A 22,445-nucleotide genomic window follows, 5' to 3' on the forward strand; every position below is an offset into this window, starting at 1 on the left:
ACCTCCTCTCGAAAACCATCAGGTTGTTCTGATTGCACCATCCAAGGACAATTTGAAAGTTACGAGTATCCTGTGATTATTACTCCTGCTTATGGCAGTCCAGGTAATGGGAATATGCTGCCCACGCTGCAATATTCTTACCAACACCCACCCCTAGTTCAAGGGGTAACCCGCTTGCACTTGAGCCGGAAGGTTGTGGGTTCAAGTCCCACTCCTCTGCGCACAGAATTTCAGTTTGACCCTTCTTTGCCAAGTTGAGGGAGTGCTACACTGTCAGCGGTGCCATCACTCTTTGTGTCCACCTCAGAGCATGGAAAGGTGGGGATTTTCCGGTCCCGCCGGATCAATGGATCCCCATGGCAGGGCTGGAAAATCCAGGCCTAGGAATGGGCCCCGGGAGCCTGTTCGTTCAGTGAGTTATCAAGGCCGATCTCAGAGACATGGTTGATCAATGAGACCTCTCGATTGTCCAGCACTGATAGAGATCCGGGCTCATTGACTCCTCTGCTCCAGTCTGACAAGTCCTGATCTCAGCTACAGCTAAAGGGTGGGCGACAATTGACCCCATTGTGTTCAGCGTCGCAGCCAGCGATGGCAAGCTAAACGCTGAGCACGGCAGGAAGCGACCTCAATAAAGAGAGTTGAAACGCTGCAGGTTGCCCGCTGTAGTCAAAATGTGTTATTAAAAATAATGAGATACTTTTCCAAATTACTCCCGTTAATTAAGATTTATGTGCAAGAAACTCCCCTCTAGTTGCTGCAGAAGAGGCCAGTAATTGGATAAAATGAATACCCACATGTATTTTCTTCCTGTTCCCAAACTCTACAGTCTAGCCGGCAGCACCAGTGCTCGAAACCTATCCTGATTAACTTCCACCTCGCCAGCACTCCCAGACTGAGTGCAGACTCTGAACCGCACTCCCTTTGCCAGCTGTGATCAGACTGGATTTGCTCATGAATTTCCCCGTGTGGATGGAACAATTTGGGAACAGTCCGATTGTTTCTGTGTGCTTAGCCCTGTACACAAGGGAAAGAAACACAGTGAAACACAGTATTCTCTCTCTTTCTCTCTCTTTATTATTATCATTCATTGGTCTGTCTGACTATCTCACTCTGTGTGAGAGCAGGTAAACTTTTATTCTTTCTTTTCTTCTTTTCTCTTTTCGTTTCTGAGTCAGGGAAGTTAGCAGGGATGGCAGTGCAGGCAGAGCAATGTTCCTCCTGTGGGATGTTTGAGGTGAGGGACACCATTAGTGTCCCAGCTGAGTCCACCTGCAGGAAGTGCACCCAATTCCAGCTCCTTGAAGACCGTGTTAGGGATCTGGAGCTGGAACTGGATGAACTCAGGATCATTCGGGAGGCAGAGACAGTTGATACTTGGGTGACTGTGAGAAGGGGTAAGAAGCAGTCAGTGCAGCGATCCCCTGTGGCCGTTCCTCTGTATAACAAGTATACCGTTTTGGATACTTGTTGGGGGGGATGACCTACCAGGGGTAAGCCATGGGGTACAGGCCTCTGGCACAGAGTCTGCCCCTGTTGCTCAGAAGGGAAGGGGGGAGAGGAGTAGAGCATTAGTCATTGGGGACTCCATAGTTAGGGGGATAGATAGGAGATTCTGTGGGAACGAGAGAGACTCGCGGTTGGTGTGTTGCCTCCCAGGTGCCGGGGTCTGTGATGTCTTGGATCGTGTTTTCGGGATCCTTAAGGGGGAGGGGGACCAGCCCCAAGTCGTGGTCTACATAGGCACCAAAGACATAGGTAGGAAAAGGGATGGGGATGTAAGGCAGAAATTCAGGGAGTTAGGGTGGAAGCTCAGAGCTAGAACAAACAGAGTTGTTATCTCTGGTTTGTTACGCGCGCCACGTGCTAGCGAGGAGAGGAATAGGGAGAGAGAGCAGTTGAACACGTGGCTACAGGGATGGTGCAGGAGGGAGGGATTCAGGTACCTGGATAATTGGGGGTCATTCTGGGGTAGGTGAGACCTCTGCAAATGGGATTGTCTACACATGAACCAGAGGGGTACCAATATCCTGGGGGGGGAAATTTGCCAATGCTCTTCGGGAGGGTTTAAACTAATTCAGCAGGGAGTGTACCAGCAGGCAGGAAGGGGGTTTGAAGTGTGTCTACTTCCATGCCAGGAGCATCTGGAATAAGGTGGGTGAACGTGCAGCATGGGTTGGTACCTCGGACTTCGATGTTGCGGCCATTTCGGAGACATGGATAGAGCAGGGACAGGAATGGTTGTTGCAGGTTCTGGGGTTTAGATGTTTCAGTAAGATCAGGGAAGGTGGTAAAGGAGGGGGAGGTGTGGCGTTGTTAGTCAAGGACAGTATTATGGTGGCAGAAAGGACGTTTGATGAGGACTCGTCTACTGAGGTAGTATGGGCTGAGGTTAGCAACAGGAAAGGAGAGGTCACCCTGTTGGGAGTTTTCTATGGGCCTCCGAAAAGTTCCAGAGATGTAGAGGAAAGGATTGCAAAGATGATTCTGGATAGGAGCGAAAGTAATAGGGTAGTTGTTATGGGGGACTTTAACTTTACAAATATTGACTGGAAAAGCTATAGTTCGAGTACTTTAGATGAGTCAGTTTTTGTCCAATGTGTGCAGGAGGGTTTCCTGACACAGTATGTAGATAGGCCAACAAGAGGTGAGGCCACATTGGATTTGGTACTGGGTAATGAACCAGGCCAGGTGTTAGATTTGGAGGTAGGTGAACACTTTGGTGGTAGTGACCACAATTCGGTTACGTTTACTTTAGCGATGGAAAGGGATAGGTATATACCGCAGGGCAAGAGTTATAGCTGGGGGATAGGAAATTATGATGCGATTAGGCGAGATTTAGGATGCATAGGATGTGGAAGGAAACTGCAGGGGATGGGCACAATTGAAATGTGGAGCTTGTTCAAGGAACAGCTACTGCGTGTCCTTGATAAGTATGTACCTGTCAGGCAGGGAGGAAGTGGTCGAGCGAGGGAACCGTGGTTCACTAAAGAAGTTGAATCTCTTGTGAAGAGGAAGAAGGAGACTTATGTAAAGATGAGATGTGAAGGCTCAGTTAGGGCACTTGAGAGTTACAAGTTAGCCAGGAAGGACCTAAAGAGAGAGCTAAGAAGAGCCAGGAGGGGACATGAGAAGTTTTTGGCAGGTAGGATCAAGGAAAACCCTAAAGTTTTCTATAGGTATGTCAGGAATAAAAGAATGACGAGGGTAAGATTAGGGCCAGTCAAGGACAGTAGTGGGAAGTTGTGTGTGGAGTCCGAAGAGATAGGAGAGGCGCTAAATGATTATGTTTTGTCAGTATTCACACAGGAAAAGACAATGTTGTCGAAGAGAATACTGAGATACAGGCTATTGGACTTGATGGGATTGAGGTTCATAAGGAGGAGGTGTTAACAATTCTGGAAAGTGTGAAAATAGATAAGTCCTGTGGGCCAGATGGGATTTATCCTAGGATTCTCTGGGAGGCTAGGGAGGAGATTACAGAGCCTTTTGCTTTGATCTTTATGTCGTCATTGTCTACAGGAATAGTGCCAGAAGACTGGAGGATAGCAAATGTTGTCCCCTTGTTCAAGAAGGGGAGTAGGGACAACCCTGGTAATTATAGACCAGTGAGCCTTACTTCTGTTGTGGGCAAAGTTTTGGAAAGGATTATAAGAGATAGGATTTATAATCATCTAGAAAGGAATAGTTTGATTAGGGATAGTCAACACGGTTTTGTGAAGGGTAGGTCGTGCCTCACAAAACTTATTGAGTTCTTTGAGAAGGTGACCAAAGAGGTGGATAAGGGTAAAGCAGTTGATGTGGTGTATATGGATTTCAGTAAAGCATTTGATAAGGTTCCCCACGGTAAGCTATTGCAGAAGATATGGAGGCATGGGATTGAGGGTGATTTAGCGGTTTGAATCAGAAATTGGCTAGCTGTAAGAAGACAGAGGGTGGTGGTTGATGGGAAATGTTCATCCTGGGGTTCGGTTACTAGTGGTGTACCACAAGGATCTGTTTTGGGGCCACTGCTGTTTGTCATTTTTATAAATGACCTGGATGAGGGCGTAGAAGGATGGGTTAGTAAATTTGCGGATGACACTAAAGTCGGTGGAGTTGTGGACAGTGCGGAAGGATGTTGCAGGTTACAGAGGGACATAGATAAGCTGCAGAGCTGGGCTGAGAGATGGCAAATGGAGTTTAATGTGGAAAAGTGTGAGGTGATTGACTTTGGAAGGAGTAACAGGAATACAGAGTACTGGGCTAATGGTAAGATACGTGGTAATGTGGATGAGCAGAGAGATCTCGGTGTCCATGTGCATAGATCCCTGAAAGTTGGCACCCAGGTTGATAGGGTTGTTAAGAAGGCGTACGGTGTGTTATCTTTTATTTGTAGAGGGATTGAGTTTCGGAGCCATGAGGTCATGTTGCAGCTGTACAAAACTCTGGTGCGGCCGCACTTGGAGTATTGCGTACAGTTCTGGTCACCGCATTATAGGAAGGATGTGGAAGCATTGGAAAGGGTGCAGAGGAGATTTACCAGGATGTTGCCTGGTATGGTGGGAAGGTCTTATGAGGAAAGGCTGAGGGACTTGAGGCTGTTTTCGTTAGAGAGAAGAAGGTTAAGATGTGACTTAATAGAGGCACATAAGATGATCAGAGGATTAGATAGGGTGGACAGTGAGAGCCTTTTTCCTCGGATGGGGATGGCTAGCACGAGGGGACATAGCTTTAAAATGAGGGGTGATAGATACAGGACAGATGTCAGAGGTAGGTTCTTTACTCAGAGAGTAGTAAGGGCGTGGAATGCCCTGCCTGCAGCAGTAGTGGACTCGCCAACATTAAGGGCATTTAAATGGTCATTGGATAAACATATGGATGATATTGGAATAGTGTAGGTTAGATGGGCTTCAGATTGGTTTCACTGGTCGGCGCAACATCGAGGGCCGAAGGGCCTGTACTGCGCTGTAATGTTCTATGTTCTATGTTCTCTTTCTGTGTGTGCCCCTCATCAGCTGGCTGACCTCTACTTGTTTTCCTGTCTCTGTCATGTTTTATCTCTCTCTCTGTCACTTCTTTGTCTCCCTCTGGTTCTCTCTCTCTGTTTCTGTCTAGAGCTGTGTCACTCTTCTCTGCCACAGCACCAAAGGAAGCCATTCAGCCCATCTTACCTGGGCCAGATCCTTAAAGTAAAGTTTATTTATTAGTCACAAGTAGGCTTATATTAACACTGCAGTGAAGTTCCCCTAGTCACCAAACTCTGACGCCTGTTCGGGTCAATGCACCTAACCAGCATGTCTTTCAGACTGTGGGAGGAAATTGGAGCATCCAGAGGAAACCCACACAGACATGGGGAGAATGTGCAAACTCCACACAGACAGTGACCCAAGCCAGGAATCGAACCCGGGTCCCTGGCGCTGTGAGACAGCAGTGCTATCCACTGTGCCATCATGTCGCCCATAGAGCATAGCTGTCCCAATTAATCCCGTTCCCTGACTCTTTCTCCATTGTAAGAAGTTTAACAACACCAGGTTAAAGTCCAACTGTTGGACTTTAAACTGGTGTTGTTAAACTTCTTATTGTGTTTAGAACATAGAAAGCCACAGCACAAACAGGCCCTTCGGCCCACAAGTTGCGCCGATCATATCCCTACCTCTAGGTCTATCTATAGCCCTCAATCCCATTAAATCCCATGTACTCATCCAGAAGTCTCTTAAAAGACCCCAACGAGTTTGCCTCCACCACCACCGACGTCAGCCGATTCCACTCACCCACCACCCTCTGAGTGAAAAACTTACCCCTGACATCTCCTCTGTACCTACCCCCCAGCACCTTAAACCTGTGTCCTCTCGTAGCAACCATTTCAGCCCTTGGAAATAGCCTCTGAGAGTCTACCCTATCCAGACCTCTCAACATCTTGTAAACCTCTATCAGGTCACCTCTCATCCTTCGTCTCTCCAGGGAGAAGAGACCAAGCTCCCTCAACCTATCCTCATAAGGCATGCCCCCCAATCCAGGCAACATCCTTGTAAATCTCCTCTGCACCCTTTCAATGGCTTCAACATCTTTCCTGTAATGAGGTGACCAGAACTGCGCGCAGTACTCCAAGTGGGGTCTAACCAGGGTCCTATAAAGCTGCAGCATTATCTCCCGACTCCTAAACTCAATCCCTCGATTAATGAAGGCTAGTACGCCGTACGCCTTCTTGACCGCATCCTCCACCTGCGAGGCCGATTTAAGAGTCCTATGGACCCGGACCCCAAGGTCCTTCTGATCCTCTACACTGCTAAGAATGGTACCCTTCATATTATACTGCTGCTTCATCCCATTGGATCTGCCAAAATGGATCACTACACACTTATCCGGGTTGAAGTCCATCTGCCACTTCTCCACCCAGTCTTGCATTCTATCTATGTCTCGCTGCAACTTCTGACATCCCTCCAAACTATCCACAACACCACCTACCTTGGTGTCATCAGCAAACTTACCAACCCATCCCTCCACTTCCTCATCCAGGTCATTTATGAAAATGACAAACAGCAAGGGTCCCAGAACAGATCCCTGAGGCACTCCACTGGTCACTGACCTCCACGCAGAGAAAGACCCCTCCACAGCCACTCTCTGCCTTCTGCAGGCAAGCCAGTTCTGGATCCACAAGGCAACAGCCTCTTGGATCCCATGCCCTCTCACTTTCTCAAGAAGTCTTGCATGGGGGACCTTATCGAACGCCTTGCTGAAGTCCATATAGACCACATCCACCGCTCTTCCTTCGTCAATGTGTTTGGTCACATTTTCAAAGAACTCAACCAGGCTCGTAAGGCACGACCTGCCCTTGACAAAGCCGTGCTGACTACTTTTGATCATACTAAACTTCTCTAGATGATCATAAATCCTGTCTCTCAGGATCCTCTCCATCAACTTACCAACCACTGAGGTTAGACTCACCGGTCGGTAATTTCCCGGGCTGTCCCTGTTCCCTTTCTTGAATATAGGGACCACATCTGCAATCCTCCAATCCTCCGGAACCTCTCCCGTCTCCATCGACGATGCAAAGATCATCGCCAAAGGCTCCGCAATCTCCTCCCACGCCTCCCACAGTAACCTGGGGTACATCCCATCCGGTCCCGGCGACTTACCAACCTTGATGCCATTCAATAGTTCCAACACATCCTCTTTCTTTATGTCCACATGCTCGATCCTTTCTGTCCACCGCAAACCAGCAGTACAACCACCCAGATCCCTTTCCACCGTGAATACCGAGGTAAAGTATTCATTAAGCACCTCCGCCATTTCTAACGGTTCCGCACAAACTTTTCCCCCTTCACCTTTTAAGGGTCCTATGCCTTCACATCTCATCCTTTTACTCTTGACATATTTGTAGAAAGCCTTGGGATCCTCCTTAATCTTACCCGCCAAGGTCTTCTCATGACCCCTTCTCGCTCTCCTAATTTCCTTCTTAAGCTCCTTCCTACATCCCGTATACTCCTCTAAATCCTTAACACCTCCTAGCTCTCTGAACCTTCTGTACGCCTCTCTTTTCTTATTCACCAGGTTCATCACAACCTTCGTGCACCACGGTTCCCGTACCCTACCAACACCCCCCTGTCTCATCGGAACGTTGTCATGCAGAGCTCCAGACAAACATTCCTTGAAAATCCTCCACTTTCCTTCGGTACTTTTCCCCAAGAATGCCTCCTTCCAATTTACCCGTCTAATTTCCTCCCTGTATTTCCCTTTACTCCAGAGAAACACTTTCCTAGCCTGCCTGATCCTATCTCTTTCCAATGCTATCGTGAAGGAGATAGAATTATGATCGCTATCCCCAAGATGCTCACCCACCGAGAGATCCTCCACCTGTCCAGGTTCATTAGCCAGCACCAGATCAAGTACAGCCTCTCCTCTTGTAGGCTTATCCACATACTGTGTCAGGAAACTCTCCTGGACACACCTAACAAACTCCTCTCCATCCAAACCCCTAGCCCTAGGGATATTCCAATCTATGTTTGGGAAATTAAAATCTCCCATCACGACAACTCTGTTATTCCTACATCTCTCCAGGATCTGTTTCCCCATCTGCTCCTCAACATCTCTGTTACTATTGGGCGGCCTATAGAAAACACCCAGCAAAGTTACCCCAGTCCAACACCAGCATCTCCACATCTTTCTCCATTGCCAATATTCCCTCCAACATCGGAATGCTGCTGGCCTTTTGGATTGTGTGGCCCCTTTAAGATTGATGTGCGATCGATCAAGCAAGCCTTTTTAAAGGGACTGTTGCTTCTGCATGGCGTGTTTCTTTCCTGTAGGTAGGATTTAAGGGTTAAGGTGGAAAGTGAGGTGGAGTTATGTCGGGAAGGAATCCCAGAGCTTGGGACCCAGGCAACTGAAGACGTGGCCATAAGTAGTGAAGCGATTAAAATCGGGGATGCTGAAGAGGCCAGAATTAGAGAGTCGCAGAAGTCACCAAAACGTTTTGGGGGTGGGGGGGTGGAGAAGATTACACAGATAGGGAGGGTTGAGGTCTTGGAATGATTTGAAAACAAGGATGAGAATTTTAAAATCGAACAAAATATAGGCAGAGTGGTTAGCACTGCTGCCTCACAGCGCCAGGGACCCGGGGTTGATTCTCGGCTTGGGTCACTGTCTGTGCGGAGTTTGCACATTCTCCCCATGTCTGCGTGGGTTTCCTCCGGGTGCTCCGGTTTCCTCCCACGCTCCAAAGACGTGCTGGTTAGGTGCACTGGCCATGCTAAATTCTCCCTCAGTGTACCCGAACAGGTGCTGGAGTGTGGCAACTAGGGGATTTTCACAGTAACTTCATTGCAGTGTTAATGTAAGCCTACTTGTGTCTAATAAATAAACTTTAAAAAAATATATAATGATAATCGTCGCCACTTTTGAGTATTTCATGGCAAGTGAAGCATTTTCCGATGTTGCAGGCAGACATGGGAAGTTGCTAAGTTCAGGGATGTTCTTTCTCGAATGTTTCATTATATTCGAGGACTGATTTTACTTTTGCTGTGAAATTTAAAGTATCATCTTCTGACCTGAAAGGTGGTTGGTCAGTGTGGACTGAATGGAGCCTGTGCAACGAGGAGGACACGCAGTTTCGCAGTCGTCAATGTGAGATTCTTAATCCCGGGGCAATGCAATGCGTGGGAAACAGCACTCAGTTCCGACAGTGTCTCTACAATGAAATTCCAGGTGAGTTTGACAGTGAACTGGCTCATGGCGTTCCGTGGAGCTGTGAAATATCAGTGTTGGGAAAAGGAAATGGTCATTTGCCCCCATCATTCTGCACTGGCATTGTTGGCAGTTCTACCTGATATCACATCCACCCTCAATCAATGCCCACAAGGGTAAAATACCAAGCGATGGTCACTGGATAGCATCAAGCCAAGGGCCTTTAGCTTATTCTCCCTCTTCACTACTCAACCGCACTCCAAGCTAAGGGTTCTCCTCCAGGCACCATGACCTAGGAGGGCACTGGCAACCTTGGACTTCCATTGAATTGGTCCATCGTTATGCTTGGCAAAAATACTTGGCAAAACAGGACAGCACAGTGGCACAGTGGTTAGCACTGCTACCTCACAGCGCCAGGGACCCGGGTTCAATTCCCGGCTTGGGTCACTGTCTGTGTGGAGTTTGTACATTCTCCCCGTGTCTGCGTGGGTTTCCTCCGGGTGCTCCGATTTCCTCCCTTAGTCCAAAGATGTGTGGGTTAGGTGGATTGGCAATGTTAAATTGTCCTTTAGTGTCAGGGGAACTAGCTAGGGTAAATCATGGGGTTATGGGGAAAGGGCCTGGGTGGGATTGTGGTCGGTGCAGACCCGATGGGCCGAATGGCTTCTCTCTGCACTGTAGGATTCTATGGATTCTATGATACTGCAGTGGTTTGCTTTAGCCTTCTGCAGTATGGCTGACCAGGATACTCTCCCACTCTTAACTTTTTAAAAATGTTATTTAATCTTTATTTAGTCAGGTGAGTCAATTGAGAACCAACTCTCATTTGCAATAATGACTTGGTTAAGAGGCTAAAGTCATAGCAACAGAAATTACACAGCAATACAATTCATTTAAACATGAAAAATAATCAAGTACAAATTAGTAGTGAAAGGGAATTGATCGTGTAGCAATCAGGTGTACTGAAGCGTTTGCAGGTTGATGATGAACCTATTTGACCACTTTCTAAACGCGCGCTTCTGTGTCTATCAAGTCCTGAGGCGGGACTTGAACCCAGAGGTGGGGACTGCGCCACTAAATCACCAAGCTAAGCATTATACTGCCAACTTTGACATCGCCAGAATCGCCCCAGCTGAGATTCAGTTCCATTCTTAGCTAGATCTTTATATGACCGCTTCAAAAAGAACCATTAATAGCTCACTGGTCATCCCAATAATTTAGAAGTCAAGCCTCCACCAACAGGCCAACCGAATGCAAGATTCAGCAAGCTGACCATAAACTCCCTCAATCAATATCACCCATTAACTGAGCGTTCATCTTACTGTGGGTATAGAGTCAGCCGTGGCACAGTTGGTAGCTATTTTGCCTCTGACCTAATGAAGGAGCGGCGCTCCGAAGGCTTGTGATTCCAGACAAACCTATTGGACTTTAACCTGGTGTTGTGAGATAGTGAGGAACATTGTCAGAGGCTACAGAAGGATATAGATAGGCTGGAAATTTGGGCAAGGAAATGGCAGATGGAGTTCAATCCTGATAAATGCGAAGTGATGCATTTTGGTGGGAATAATGTAGGGAGGAGCTACACGATAAATGGAAGAACCATAAAGGGTGTAGAGACGCAGAGGGACCTGGGTGTGCAAGTCCACAGATCTTTGAAGGTGACGTCACAAGTGGAGAAGGTGGTGAAGAAGGCATATGGCATGCTTGCCTTTATAGGACGGGGCATAGAGTATAAAAGTTGGGGTCTGATGTTGCAGATGTATAGAACGTTGGTTCGGCCGCATTTGGAATACTGCGTCCAGTTCTGGTCGCCACACTACCAGAAGGACGTGGAGGCTTTGGAGAGAGTACAGAGGAGGTTTACCAGGATGTTGCCTGGTATGGAGGGGCTTGGTTATGAGGAGAGATTGGGGAAATTGGGGTTGTTCTCCTTGGAAAGACGGAGGATGAGGGGAGACTTAATAGAGGTGTATAAAATTATGAAAGGCATAGATAGGGTGAACGGTGGGAAGCTTTTCCCCGGGTCGGTGGTGACGTTCACGAGGGGTCATAGGTTCAAGGTGAAGGGGGGGAGGTTTAACACAGATATCAGAAGGACATATTTCACACAGAGGGTCGTGGGGGCCTGGAATGTGTTGCCGGGCAAGGTGGTGGAGGCGGACACACTGGGAACGTTTAAGACTTATCTAGACAGCTATATGAACGGAGTGGGAATGGAGGGATACAAAAGAGTGGTCTAGTTTGGACCAGGGAGCGGCGCGGGCTATTGTTCCTGGTTTCTCGTTTCAAGGCTTCATTCTACGATCATCTTGCTGGTGCCAGTACAGAGTGAGACTGCGGATAGTTGGGAACCTGTCTCGGGGGCAGGGAATTCATATGGTGTTCGTGGAAGTGGAAATGACTAGGGTTGGGAAGCATTTTCCGATCGGGGCCATTGTGATCTCCTGGACTCGTTTCGATCGCCTCAGGGGGTCGGAGAGGAATTTCCCAGATTTTTTTTCCCCATATTGGCCCTGGGGTTTTTCACTCTGGGTTTTCGCCTCTCCCTGGAGATCACATGGTCTGGAATGGGGGGGTGGGGGTAAGTTAATAGGTTGTAATGAACAAAGCATCGTAGCTGTGAGGGACAGCTCGGGGGATAGGATATTGGTATGTAGATAGGCTGGAAAATTGGGCGGGGATCCTGGATTCAGGATTCAATCCTGGACCGGGGAGCGGCGCGGGCTTGGAGGGCCGAAGGGCCTGTTCCTGTGCTGTATTGTTCTTTGTTCTTTGTTCTTTGTGAGACTTCTTACTGTGCCCACCCCAGTCCAACACCGGCATCTCTACATCTTGCCTCTGAATCACAGTTCAAATCCCACTCCAGAGTCTGAACAAAAAAAATTAAGGTCAATCTTCCTGGTGACATTGTCAGAGGTACTGGTGGCACCTTATACCTGTTATTGGTGGATATAAAATATCCCATGGAACTATTTTGAAAAAGAGCACTGGTGCCCACCCCATAGTGTCCTGGTCAATATTTATCTCTCAATCAATCATTATCAGGATGTTGTTTGTGGGATCTTGCTGTGCTCAAAGTGGCTGCTGAGTTTCCTACATCACAGCAGTGACTGCACATCATAAGAACCTCACTGTGAAAGGCTGTGCATCAATAAATTAATCTTCCATGGGATGTGGATGTCACTGGCAAAGCCAATGTTTGTTGTCCATCCCTAATTGCCCTTGAGCTGAGCGGCTTGCTAGGCCATTTCAGAGAGCAGTGGTATATCAACCACATTGCTGTGGGTCTGCAGTCACATGTAGGCCAGATCAGGTAAGGACAGCAGATTTCCTTCCCTAAAGGACATTAGTGAACCAGATGGGTTTTTTTGACAATGGTTGCTTTATATGCCAGATTTTTAAATTGAATTTAAATTGCACCAACTACTAGAGTGGGATTTGAACCTGTGTCCCCACAGGATTAGCCTGGCCCTACTGGGTTACCAGTACAGTGATATTGCCAATTCACCAGCATCTCCCCCAAATGCAAGTCTTTCTTATCTGCACCTGTAGTAGCATAGCCTATAGGGCAACACACCTCCAACTGGAAGGCAAGTAGCCTTTTCCTTGGTCAGAATGGGCTCGATGGGCTGAATAGCCTCCTCCTGTGCCATGGTTCCATGGTTCACTACAGACTGTGGGATCTTGCTGTGTTCAATTAGCCAACGAGTTGGTCTGAAATTCAGAGCGTTCCGATTTATTCTGAAAGGCCATTTATACGTGGAAGGGGTAGGGACAACTTTGCTTTAAGTTTTCCTTAATCAAGCCAGTGGCAAAGGAATCACAATCCCAAACACTGTAGCTGGTAACAGCCTGATAGACTGACGGTGGGAAGCCTGTAACTGGGATTTCATTGTCCTTTCATTGAGAATAAGATTCTATTTCTTGGGGTGGATTCACCAGTTTATTGTATTCATTCTGGGAGGTGAGTTCATCGCTGGTGAAGTTGGTATTTATTGCTGTTTCCCTCGAGAAGAAGATGTTGCAACTGAATGGTAGGGTAGCTGAGAGTTGATATGGGATGCACAGACCGGGAAGGATAGCAAGTTTTCCTGTCGTAAATCGATTGGCTTTTTTATGACATTCTGATAGCTTCATGGCCGCACTGATACCATATCATTAAAAATATATTTTCCGGATATTTTTGACTGGATTCAGCACTCAAACTGCCATGGCGCGATCAGAACTCGCATTCTCAGGACTATTAGTCCAGGTTTCTGAATCGTCCACACAGTGGATAGGGGCGGCACAGTGGCACAGTGGTTAGCACTGCTGCCTCACAGCGCCAGGGACACGGGTTCGATTCCCGGGTTGGGTCACTGTGTGGAGTTTCCTGCATGGGTTTCCTCCGGGCGCTCCGGTTTCCTCCCAAAGTCCGAAAGACGTGCGGGTTAGGTGCATTGGCCATGCTAAATTCTCCCTCAGTGTTACCCAAACGGGCGCTGGAATGTGGCGACTAGGGGATTTTCACAGTAACTTCATTGCCGTGTGAATGTAAGCCTACTTGTGACTAATAAATAAAAAACTTAAAACAATAACAGGCCCACTGCATGGATGCGACCACTGATTAGAATTCTGAAGTGATCTCAGTTTGGGATTTGAGGTTCTGCTCCATTCAGGTTAAATACTACTCTTCTTCTCTCCTGCAGTGATCCAGTCAGCCATTGGGAGTGACAGCAACTGTGGAGGTGAGTCCTAGAACTGCCACAGCTAAACTGCATCGTCAGAGAGTGTTGTGGCCTGAGTGATTGTGACACCCTTTAGAATCAAATATTCAGACTCTCTGTGATAAATCATTTCCCAGGAGGACTGTTAGAGGGCGAGTAGTGGGGACAGTAACATGTACCTGAGGAATGATATAGAGTGAATACTGGGCACAGTGGTTAGCACTGCTGCCTCCCAGCACCAGGGACCCAGGTTCAATTCCGGCCTCGGGTCACTGTCTGTGCGCACGTTCTCCCCATGTCTGTGTGGGTTTCCTCCGGGTGCTCCGGTTTCCTCCCACAGTCCAAAGATGTGCGGGTTAGGTCATAGAGGTTTACAGCATGGAAACAGGCCCTTCGGTCCAACTTGTCCATGCTGCCCTTTTTTTTAAACCCCTAAGTTAGTCCCAATTGCCCGCATTTGGCCCATATCCTTCTATAGCCATCTTACCCATGTAACTGTCTAAATGCTTTTTAAAAGACAACATTGTACCCGCCTCTACTACTACCTCTGGCAGCTTGTTCCAGGCACTCACCAGCCTCTGTGTGAAAAAATTGCCCCTCTGGACACTTTTGTATCTCTCCCCTCTCACCTTAAATCTATGCCCTCTAGTTTTAGACTTGGTTGATTGGCCATGCTAAATTGCCCCTTAGTGTCAGGGGGATTAGCAGGGTAAATACGTGGGGTTATGGGGTTAGGGCCTGGGTGGGATTGTTGTCGGCGCAGACTCGATGGACCGAATGGTCTCCTTCTGCACTGTATTCTATGATTCTACGACAGTAATGTGTACCTGAGGATTGTTAGAGAGTGAGTACTGGGGACAGTAATGTGTACCTGAGGATTTACTTACAGGGAGAGAACTGGAAGGCAGCAATGTGAAACTGGAGGACATTTAGAAAATCATAATATAATCAGGTGGAGCCTGCATGGTTTTGCAAAAGGGAAATCATGTTTGATTAATTGATTGGAGTTCTTTGTGGATGTAATAAGCAAGGCAGACAAAGAGATCGGGGATCGTAGTATATTTGGCTTTCCAGAAGCCATTCAATAAAGTGCCACATAAAAGGTTACTAGCCAATATAAGAGCTTATGATGTTGGAATGATTTAACCTCGGTTGAGGACTGGCTCATGAACCAGAAATGGGCTAAATGGGTAATTTTCAGGTTTGCAAACTGTAACGAGTTCCGTATCCCAGGGATCAGTGTTGGAGCCTCAACCATTGACTTCCTGATTAAGTGCATTGACCTGAACAGGCGCCGTAGTGTGGCGACTAGGGGAATTTCACAGTAACTTCATTGCAGCATTAATGTAAGCCTTACTTGTGACTAATAAATAAACTTTAAATCAGTTGAAAGAAGGAACCGTGTGGATTGCAGCCAGGTTTGCTGACGATACAAAGATAGATAGAAAATCGAGCTGTGAAGAGGATGCAAAGAGTGGAATTTTCCCGTCCCGCTCGCCATGGGAATCGTAGCGGGCGGGACAGGACCATGCAAAGGTCCGTTGACCTTGGGATTTTCCGGTCTTGGGGTGAGCGCAGCCAGAAAATCCCACCCAAAGAGCTTGCAAAAGGGATGTAAACAGGTTAACCAAGTGGGCAATTAAAATGGCAGATAGAGTATGATGTGGGAAGACTTGAGGTTGTCCACTTTGGCAGGAAGAATAGAAGAACAGAACATTATTTGAATGGAGAAAAACTTTGGAACATTGTAGTGGAGGAGAAGCAGGATGTCCTCATACATAAATCACAAACAGTTAGCGTGCAGATACGACAAATAACCTCGGAAGGCAGATGGAACGTTGGTCTTTACTGCAAGGGAGGATGGAGTATAAAAGTTTGGAAGTCTTGCTACAGCTGTATGGGGCATTGATGAGATCGCACTTGGAGTAGTCTCCTTACTTAAGGAAGGATATACTTGCCTTGGAGGCAGTTCAGAGAAGGTTCTGGAGGCTGATTCTTGTGCTGGGGAGGTTGTCTCATGAGGAAGGATGGAGCCTGTAGTCAAGTTGGAGTTTAGAAGTATGAGAGGTGATCTTATTGAAACACTCAGTTCTGAGGGGGCTGGACAAGGTGGATGCTGAGAGAGTGCTTCCGCTCATGGGGGAATCTAGATCAAGGGAGCACAGTTTCAAAATAAAGAGTTTCCTATTTAAGATGGAGATGAGGAGGAATTTCTTCTCCCAGAGGGTCATTAATGTTTGGAATTCTCTTCCACAGCGAGCAGTGGGCATTGGGCCATTGACTATATTGAAGGTTGAGTTAGACAGATTTTTGTTAGATAAGGGAGTCAAAGCTTGTTGAGGACAGACAGGAAAGTGAACTTGAGGCTGCCATCAGATCAGTCATGATCTTAGCGAATAGTGGAGCAGGCTCGAGGGCTCGAATGGCCTACTCCTATTCCTTATGTACTTAGGTCATAGAGTCATAGAGGTTTACAGCATGGAAACAGGCCCTTCGGCCCAACTTGTCCATGCCACCCTTTTTTTAAAACACTAAGCTAGTCCCAATTGCCTGCGTTTGGCCCATATCCCTCTGTACCCATCTTACCCATGTAACCAGGATCTTGGGTTCATGGCACACTATGTGTAACCCCCACCATTTGGCCTGGGCTTGCAAAATTCTACTAACTGTCCGGGCTTGAGGCAATTTGCACCTCTTTAACCTGTGATTATCCCTCTCTCCACTCGCATTGTCTGCACCTGTAAAGACTTGATTACCTGTAAAGACTTGCATTCCAACCATTATCTTGCAATTGTGTCTCTGTCTATATATGCCGTGTTTGTGAACCCAATTTTCCACTCACACGAGCTCCGAAAGCTCGTGACTCCAGATAAACCTGTTGGACTTTAACCTGGTGTTGTGAGACTTCTTACTGTGCCCACCCCAGTCCAACGCCAGCATCTCCACATCATCTTACCCATGTAACCTTCTAAATGCTTTTTATAAGACAAAGTTTCTGGGGAAGCGTACCTCAGGTGCACCTGAGGATTTAGTTACAGAGACAGAATCAGGAGACAGCAATGTGTAGCTCAGGAAGTAGTTACAGGGTGGGTGCAGGGTGTCGCAGGGAGCTAGTAACATGCTTCCTCACAGCAACATGTCTTGATGGTTCAATGAACAATAGCTGGATGGTAGCACATCTGAGCTGTGTTCGCAGTATAGTCTGAAGGTTGTGACATGCAATCTGGTGCTTCACTGAAGTTGCTAACCATTGGTTCACCCAGCTTTTAGTGTCTACCATCTGATTGCCACCGGGGTCTCCTGCTTCCTGGGTGCCACGCTCATCACCCTGCTGATCTATGCATATTGCCAGCGATGCCACCGGCAGTCTCAGGAATCTACAGTCATTCATCCAACCACCCCCAACCACCTGAATTACAAAGGCAGCACTCAGAGTAACAAGAATGAACTCTACAATCCCATGGAAATCAAGGTAAGGGTGAATTTACACATCCTGTCCATTAGTGAGGGCTGGCATGTTTGTGCTTTGTTTGTGTTGAAATTGGCATCTTCCCTTCTCCTTGGCTGTTTCTCCTGTGCTGAAATGGGTGGCACAGTGGCACAGTGCCAGGGTCCCAGGCCCATATCCCTCTATACCCATCTTACCCATGTAACCAGGATCTTTGGTTCATGTCACACTATGTGTAACCCCCACCATTGGGAGCGTCGGGAAACCATCTGTGTGGAGTTTGCACATTCTCCCCGTGTCTGCGTGTGTTTCTCCGGGTGCTCCAGTTTCCTCCCACACTCCAAAGCTGTGTGGGAGGAAAGAGGCGAGTGGGTGAATGCAGTCTGCATGGAAGCCACATGTCCCCATTGAGAACTCGCTGACACATCCAGGGTGTGCGATAAATAGTCTTTGGTGTGGAGAAATGCAAGCCTGTGGGGGTTGGGCAAGGTCACGATTGGGTTCCGCTGTGAGCCAAATAGCCCAGAAAGGCTCAAGCTCTAAATCTCATGAATGGTCAGCCGGGCAAGATACCAGGCATGTTAATGGCACGGGAACACATGATGAGTCCTCACCTGTAAGAGGGACAAGGGAAATCTTTCTCAGAACTCTACTTTCTCAGAAGACTAAGGAAAATTGGCATGTCAGCTCCGACTTTCACCAACTTATACACATGCATCATAGAAAACATTCTTTCTGGTTGCATCACAGCTTGGTATGGCTCCTGGTCGGCCCAAGACTGCAAGAAACTACAAAAGGTCGTGAATGTAGCCCTATCCATCACGCAAACCAGCCTCCCATCCATTGACTCTGTTGACACTTCCCGCTGCCTTGGAAAAGCAAACAGCATAATTAAGGACCCCATGCACCCCGGACATTCTCTCTTCCACCTTCTTCTGTCGGGAAAAAGATACAAAAGTCTGAGGTCACAGACCAATCGACTCAAGAACAGCTTCTTCCCTGCTGCTGTCAGACTTTTGAATGGACATACCTCGCATTAAGACGACAGCACTTTTCCAGAGATCAGCAAAGAATCGTCAAGGGGCTTCTTTCAGGTGGAGAACTCAAGAACAAAATGGCAGGATGGGGTGGGGGTGGGGAAAGCATAAGAACAGTTGCAGTGGAACTAAGAACAGTTGCAGGGGCGGCACGGCGGCACAATGGTTAGCACTGCTGCCTCACAGCGCCAAGGACCCCGGTTCAATTCCCAGCTTGGCTTACTGTCTGTGCGGAGTCTGCACATTCTCCCCGTATTTGCGTGGGTTTCCTCCCACAGCCTGAAAGACGTGCTGGTTAGGTGCATTGGCCATGTTAAATTCTCCCTCAGTGTACCCAAACAGGCGCTGGAGTGTGACGACTAGGTAACTTCATTGCAGTGTTAAAGAAGAAAGAACAAAGAAAATTACAGCACAGGAACAGGCCCTTCAGCCTTCCAAGCCTGCACTGACCATGCTGCCCAACTAAACTAAAACCCCCTACCCTTCCGGGGACCATGTCCCTCCATTCCCATCTTAATGTAAGCCTACTACTTGTGACACTAATAAATAAACTTAAAGAGCCAATCAGATAGCTCTTTCAAGATGGGCTGAATGGCCTTTTCCTGTGCTTGTGGGAATCTATGAAACTGTGGAAAAGAAAGCAGATTGTTAATGAGTTTGTTTTCTGTTTGAGCAGGGGAAGAGTGGAATTTGCTTTCAGTGATCCTGTTTATAATCAAGGCATCAAATCTGATTTATGCTTTGTTTAAACTGAAGGTTTATCTTTGTTGGCTAAAAGCCAGGTTTATTATAAAATTCCTGCACTAATCTTGTCTGCAGCGTGATGGGTTTTACGGATTAATGCTGTGCATTGTAAATGTATTATGAAGGAATAATTAGCCATATGTACTCATTACTGATAAGCAGAGGGTTCTGGTCACCTTCAGTCAACTAACAGAGGCTATTACCCGGCCTAAGTGGGTCAGTTGGTTCTCAATGTGGACATGTGACTTCTGTGCACACTGTAGCAACTCCCCCCCCCCCCCCCCCCCACCCCCAACCTCTTGTTACAGTGTTGTGACTGATGAGGGGGTTATGTGGAGGTACTGGGATTGCAATTTCTTTAGAAAAGTTCATCACAAACCTTATATAAACTGTGTGCTGCGTTTCATTTCATTTAGACACGTTGGTATCACTGGTTGACGCTAATTGAAAACTAATTTCCTCTTAGCGGGGTGAAAAATAGTTTATTATAGCCACTTGTGTTCATTTAGTCAACCGCGACTCAGTGCTTTAGCACGCTGGCTTCCGACACAGAGGTTGTGAGCTCCAGCCCCACTCCAGAGACTCGAGAGCAGAACCTCGGATGACACTGTCAGTGGGTGGCACGTGACACACAGTGGTCAGCACTGCTGCTTCACAGTGACAGGGACCCGGGTTCGATTCCCAGTTTGGGTCACTGTCTGTGTGGAGCGTTTACCTTCAGGCGCTCCGGTTTCCTCCCACAGTCCGAAAGATGTGCTGGTTACGTGTTTTGGCCACGCTAAATTCTCCCTCGGTGTACCCGAACAGGCGCCGGAGTGTGGCAACCAGGGGATTTTCACAGTAACTTCATTGTAATGTTAATGTATGCCTACTTGCGACACTAATAAATAAGCTTGAAACTAAACCAGTGTCAGTACCGAGGGAGTGCAGTATTGCCGGAGGTGCCAACTCTCAGCTGAGAGATTAAACTGAGGCCCCATGTGCTCTCTTGGGTGGACACGTCTTGACGAAGAGCAAGGGAGTTCTCATTTATCCCTCAAAAACATTGTTATTTATCTCACTGCTGCATGTGGGATGTTGCTGTGCATAAAACACCTTGGCCTACATTTCGACAGCTGCTACACATCAAAGGTACGTCATTGGCTGTGGAGCACTCTGAGAGGCAGGGAATGGCGCTAGATAAATGCAAATTCTTTACCTTTTTCTTAAATCAGCTAAGGAGCATTTTGTTTAAATTGTCTGATGTTGCTTTGAACCTTAAACATTAATTTGACTCTTTATTTTGCCTCAGACGCTGAACAAAAACAATTTGATTCCTGATGACCGGAGCAACTATTTCTCCTCGCTACAGCAGACAAATGTGTACACCACAACGTACTACCCCACCACCCTGAATAAGTATGACTACAGACCTGACTCCTCGCCTGGGAGAACCTACACCTAAAGCCCTCCGAGCCAACTTCCCCTGGAGACGGTGCTTCGAACTGAACCACAATGGATTTCCCCCTGAGAATGAACCATAATCATAGCAAACAACTGTAGTTGAGTCATAGCATCAGCCAATCACAGTCCAAATTTTGTGGAGTCCTTCATTAACGATTTGCACTTCTTCAAGATCCGCGGTCCAGCCATCAAGACTTGCTTATGACTTATAAGAAGCAATGACTTAGTAAGCAATGGATTTTTCTTTTCTTCTTAATAGACTCCCTGGCGAGAAAGACTGATCTTTGCTTCATGTTCGGGGAGAAAAACAAAATGGCGGAAACAAAATGGCCACCACAGTGGATGAACAATACGATAGTTGCCACAGCAACGTGTTGTCTCTGTGAAAGTAGATTTGCTGAGGGTTTCTTCACAGAGGTGATTTTGAGAATGAGACTATAGCATCTGGATACAGAAATACTCCTTCGTTACTGAGGGGGGGGGTGTTATTTTTTATTGTCATTGAAAGTTTATTTTTTTTCTCTCTTTCCCCCTTTCAGTATTAATTTTCAGATGTGTACCTTATGGAGCCTAACAGTAGCAAAACATAGTCTCACGTTGTATTTACGGCACAGAAACAGGCCATTCGCTGCAGCAATTTCCATGACATTGTTTACGATCCTCTCCCGACCTCCTTCATCTCAGCCGATCAGCAGTTCAAAATTCCCCATCAAAACATTCTTGATTTTTAAAACTGATTAGGTTTCTTTTGCGTAGCTTCAGGCTGTATTATGGTTTGTTTCTATTTTTGTCCTCACTTGCATTCCCAGAATCGGAAATTCTGCACTTTTTCAATGAAATCTATACAGAGAGCAACCTAAACATGCCAAACAAGGGCTCACAATGGCCCTGTTCGCTGTAACTAGTCACCAAGTTCAGTTAGGCCTCAAATCCCTTTCATCGACAAGCAACTGCTAAAATAATCTGGAGCAGAGAGTCCTTTGAAGGTTCAACTCTATTCATTTAATGCAAGGTTGTCCTTAGTTTGGGACGTTTGACTTCTTTGCGTATTTATTATTGGCGGATATAAGTTGCACCTCCATTTTACCTGCTCCACCGAAAAGTGTATCTGAAAAGAATTGTGCTAGTATGCAAGGGTAATGGGGAAAAGGGCAGAGGGGCCCGCAACTGCAGCAGTGTAGAGTTTCACAAAGGCCAATGGAGCAGAAATATGAAATCCCCCCCCCCCCCTCCCCCGCCCCCGTCATACTGCTTGGTTTAAGTTCAACATCAGAATTTTAAAATATTCTTCCATGGGGATGTGGGGCATTGCTGGCTAGGCCAGCATTTATCGCCCATCCCCAGTTACCCTGGAGAAGGTGGTGGTATAGGTACACCCGGTGTGCTGTTAGGGAGGTATCTCCAGTGCCCAGTCTTGAACAACAAGCGAAGGCTGTGTTGTGGGTGGGAGGAGGGGTGGCGTGGAGGGGTGTCGCTGCCTGAGGGTGGGTTTCCGGTTCATTGTTTGTCCTGTGAATTGAAACTCGCCCACATATTCTCCAAAGTCCAAGACTCCAAAGATGTTTGAGCAGAAATTCGAAATCCTCCCCGTGCTGCCCTTGTCCTGACGAGCTTGGTGGAAAACCACAGACACAAGTTCTGTCCAAAGTTTACTGCAACACACGTGAGGTCTGGTCAGCTTCCGGAGCTCAAGCGAAGAGCTGGTTCCAGTGACTAAAATTCTGGGTCACCTGGGACCCACCTCAGCTCACTGGCTTTGACCTCCTGTAGCAAGTTATTGGTGTTTGATGCCAGTTGGAAGTTGTGTCGATCTACTCAATGATTTCAGGCATTGTTATGTGGGGACGCTGCACTCAAACCCTGCTGCTTCACCTGTTTTGCCAAGTAATCGTCTGCTGCCAA

At 47.3% G+C, this 22,445-nt stretch overlaps 1 protein-coding gene across 1 annotated transcript in view; it reads left to right on the plus strand.

Annotated features, from left to right (window-relative positions):
* Nucleotides 1-22,018, plus strand: part of sema5ba (sema domain, seven thrombospondin repeats (type 1 and type 1-like), transmembrane domain (TM) and short cytoplasmic domain, (semaphorin) 5Ba) — a 323,927-nt gene extending 301,909 nt beyond the window's left edge. Inside the window, exons 20-23 of the mRNA XM_078227863.1 lie at nucleotides 9,037-9,186; nucleotides 13,854-13,892; nucleotides 17,135-17,343; nucleotides 20,392-22,018. Coding sequence (XP_078083989.1) covers nucleotides 9,037-9,186; nucleotides 13,854-13,892; nucleotides 17,135-17,343; nucleotides 20,392-20,544 — 551 coding nt within the window. The 3' untranslated portion in view covers nucleotides 20,545-22,018. The remainder of the gene's footprint in view (nucleotides 1-9,036; nucleotides 9,187-13,853; nucleotides 13,893-17,134; nucleotides 17,344-20,391) is intronic.
* Nucleotides 22,019-22,445: the final 427 nt, after the last annotated feature.

This window comes from Mustelus asterias, chromosome 14 (assembly GCF_964213995.1).
Source record: "Mustelus asterias chromosome 14, sMusAst1.hap1.1, whole genome shotgun sequence".
In the NCBI taxonomy this organism is placed as follows: domain Eukaryota; kingdom Metazoa; phylum Chordata; class Chondrichthyes; order Carcharhiniformes; family Triakidae; genus Mustelus; species Mustelus asterias.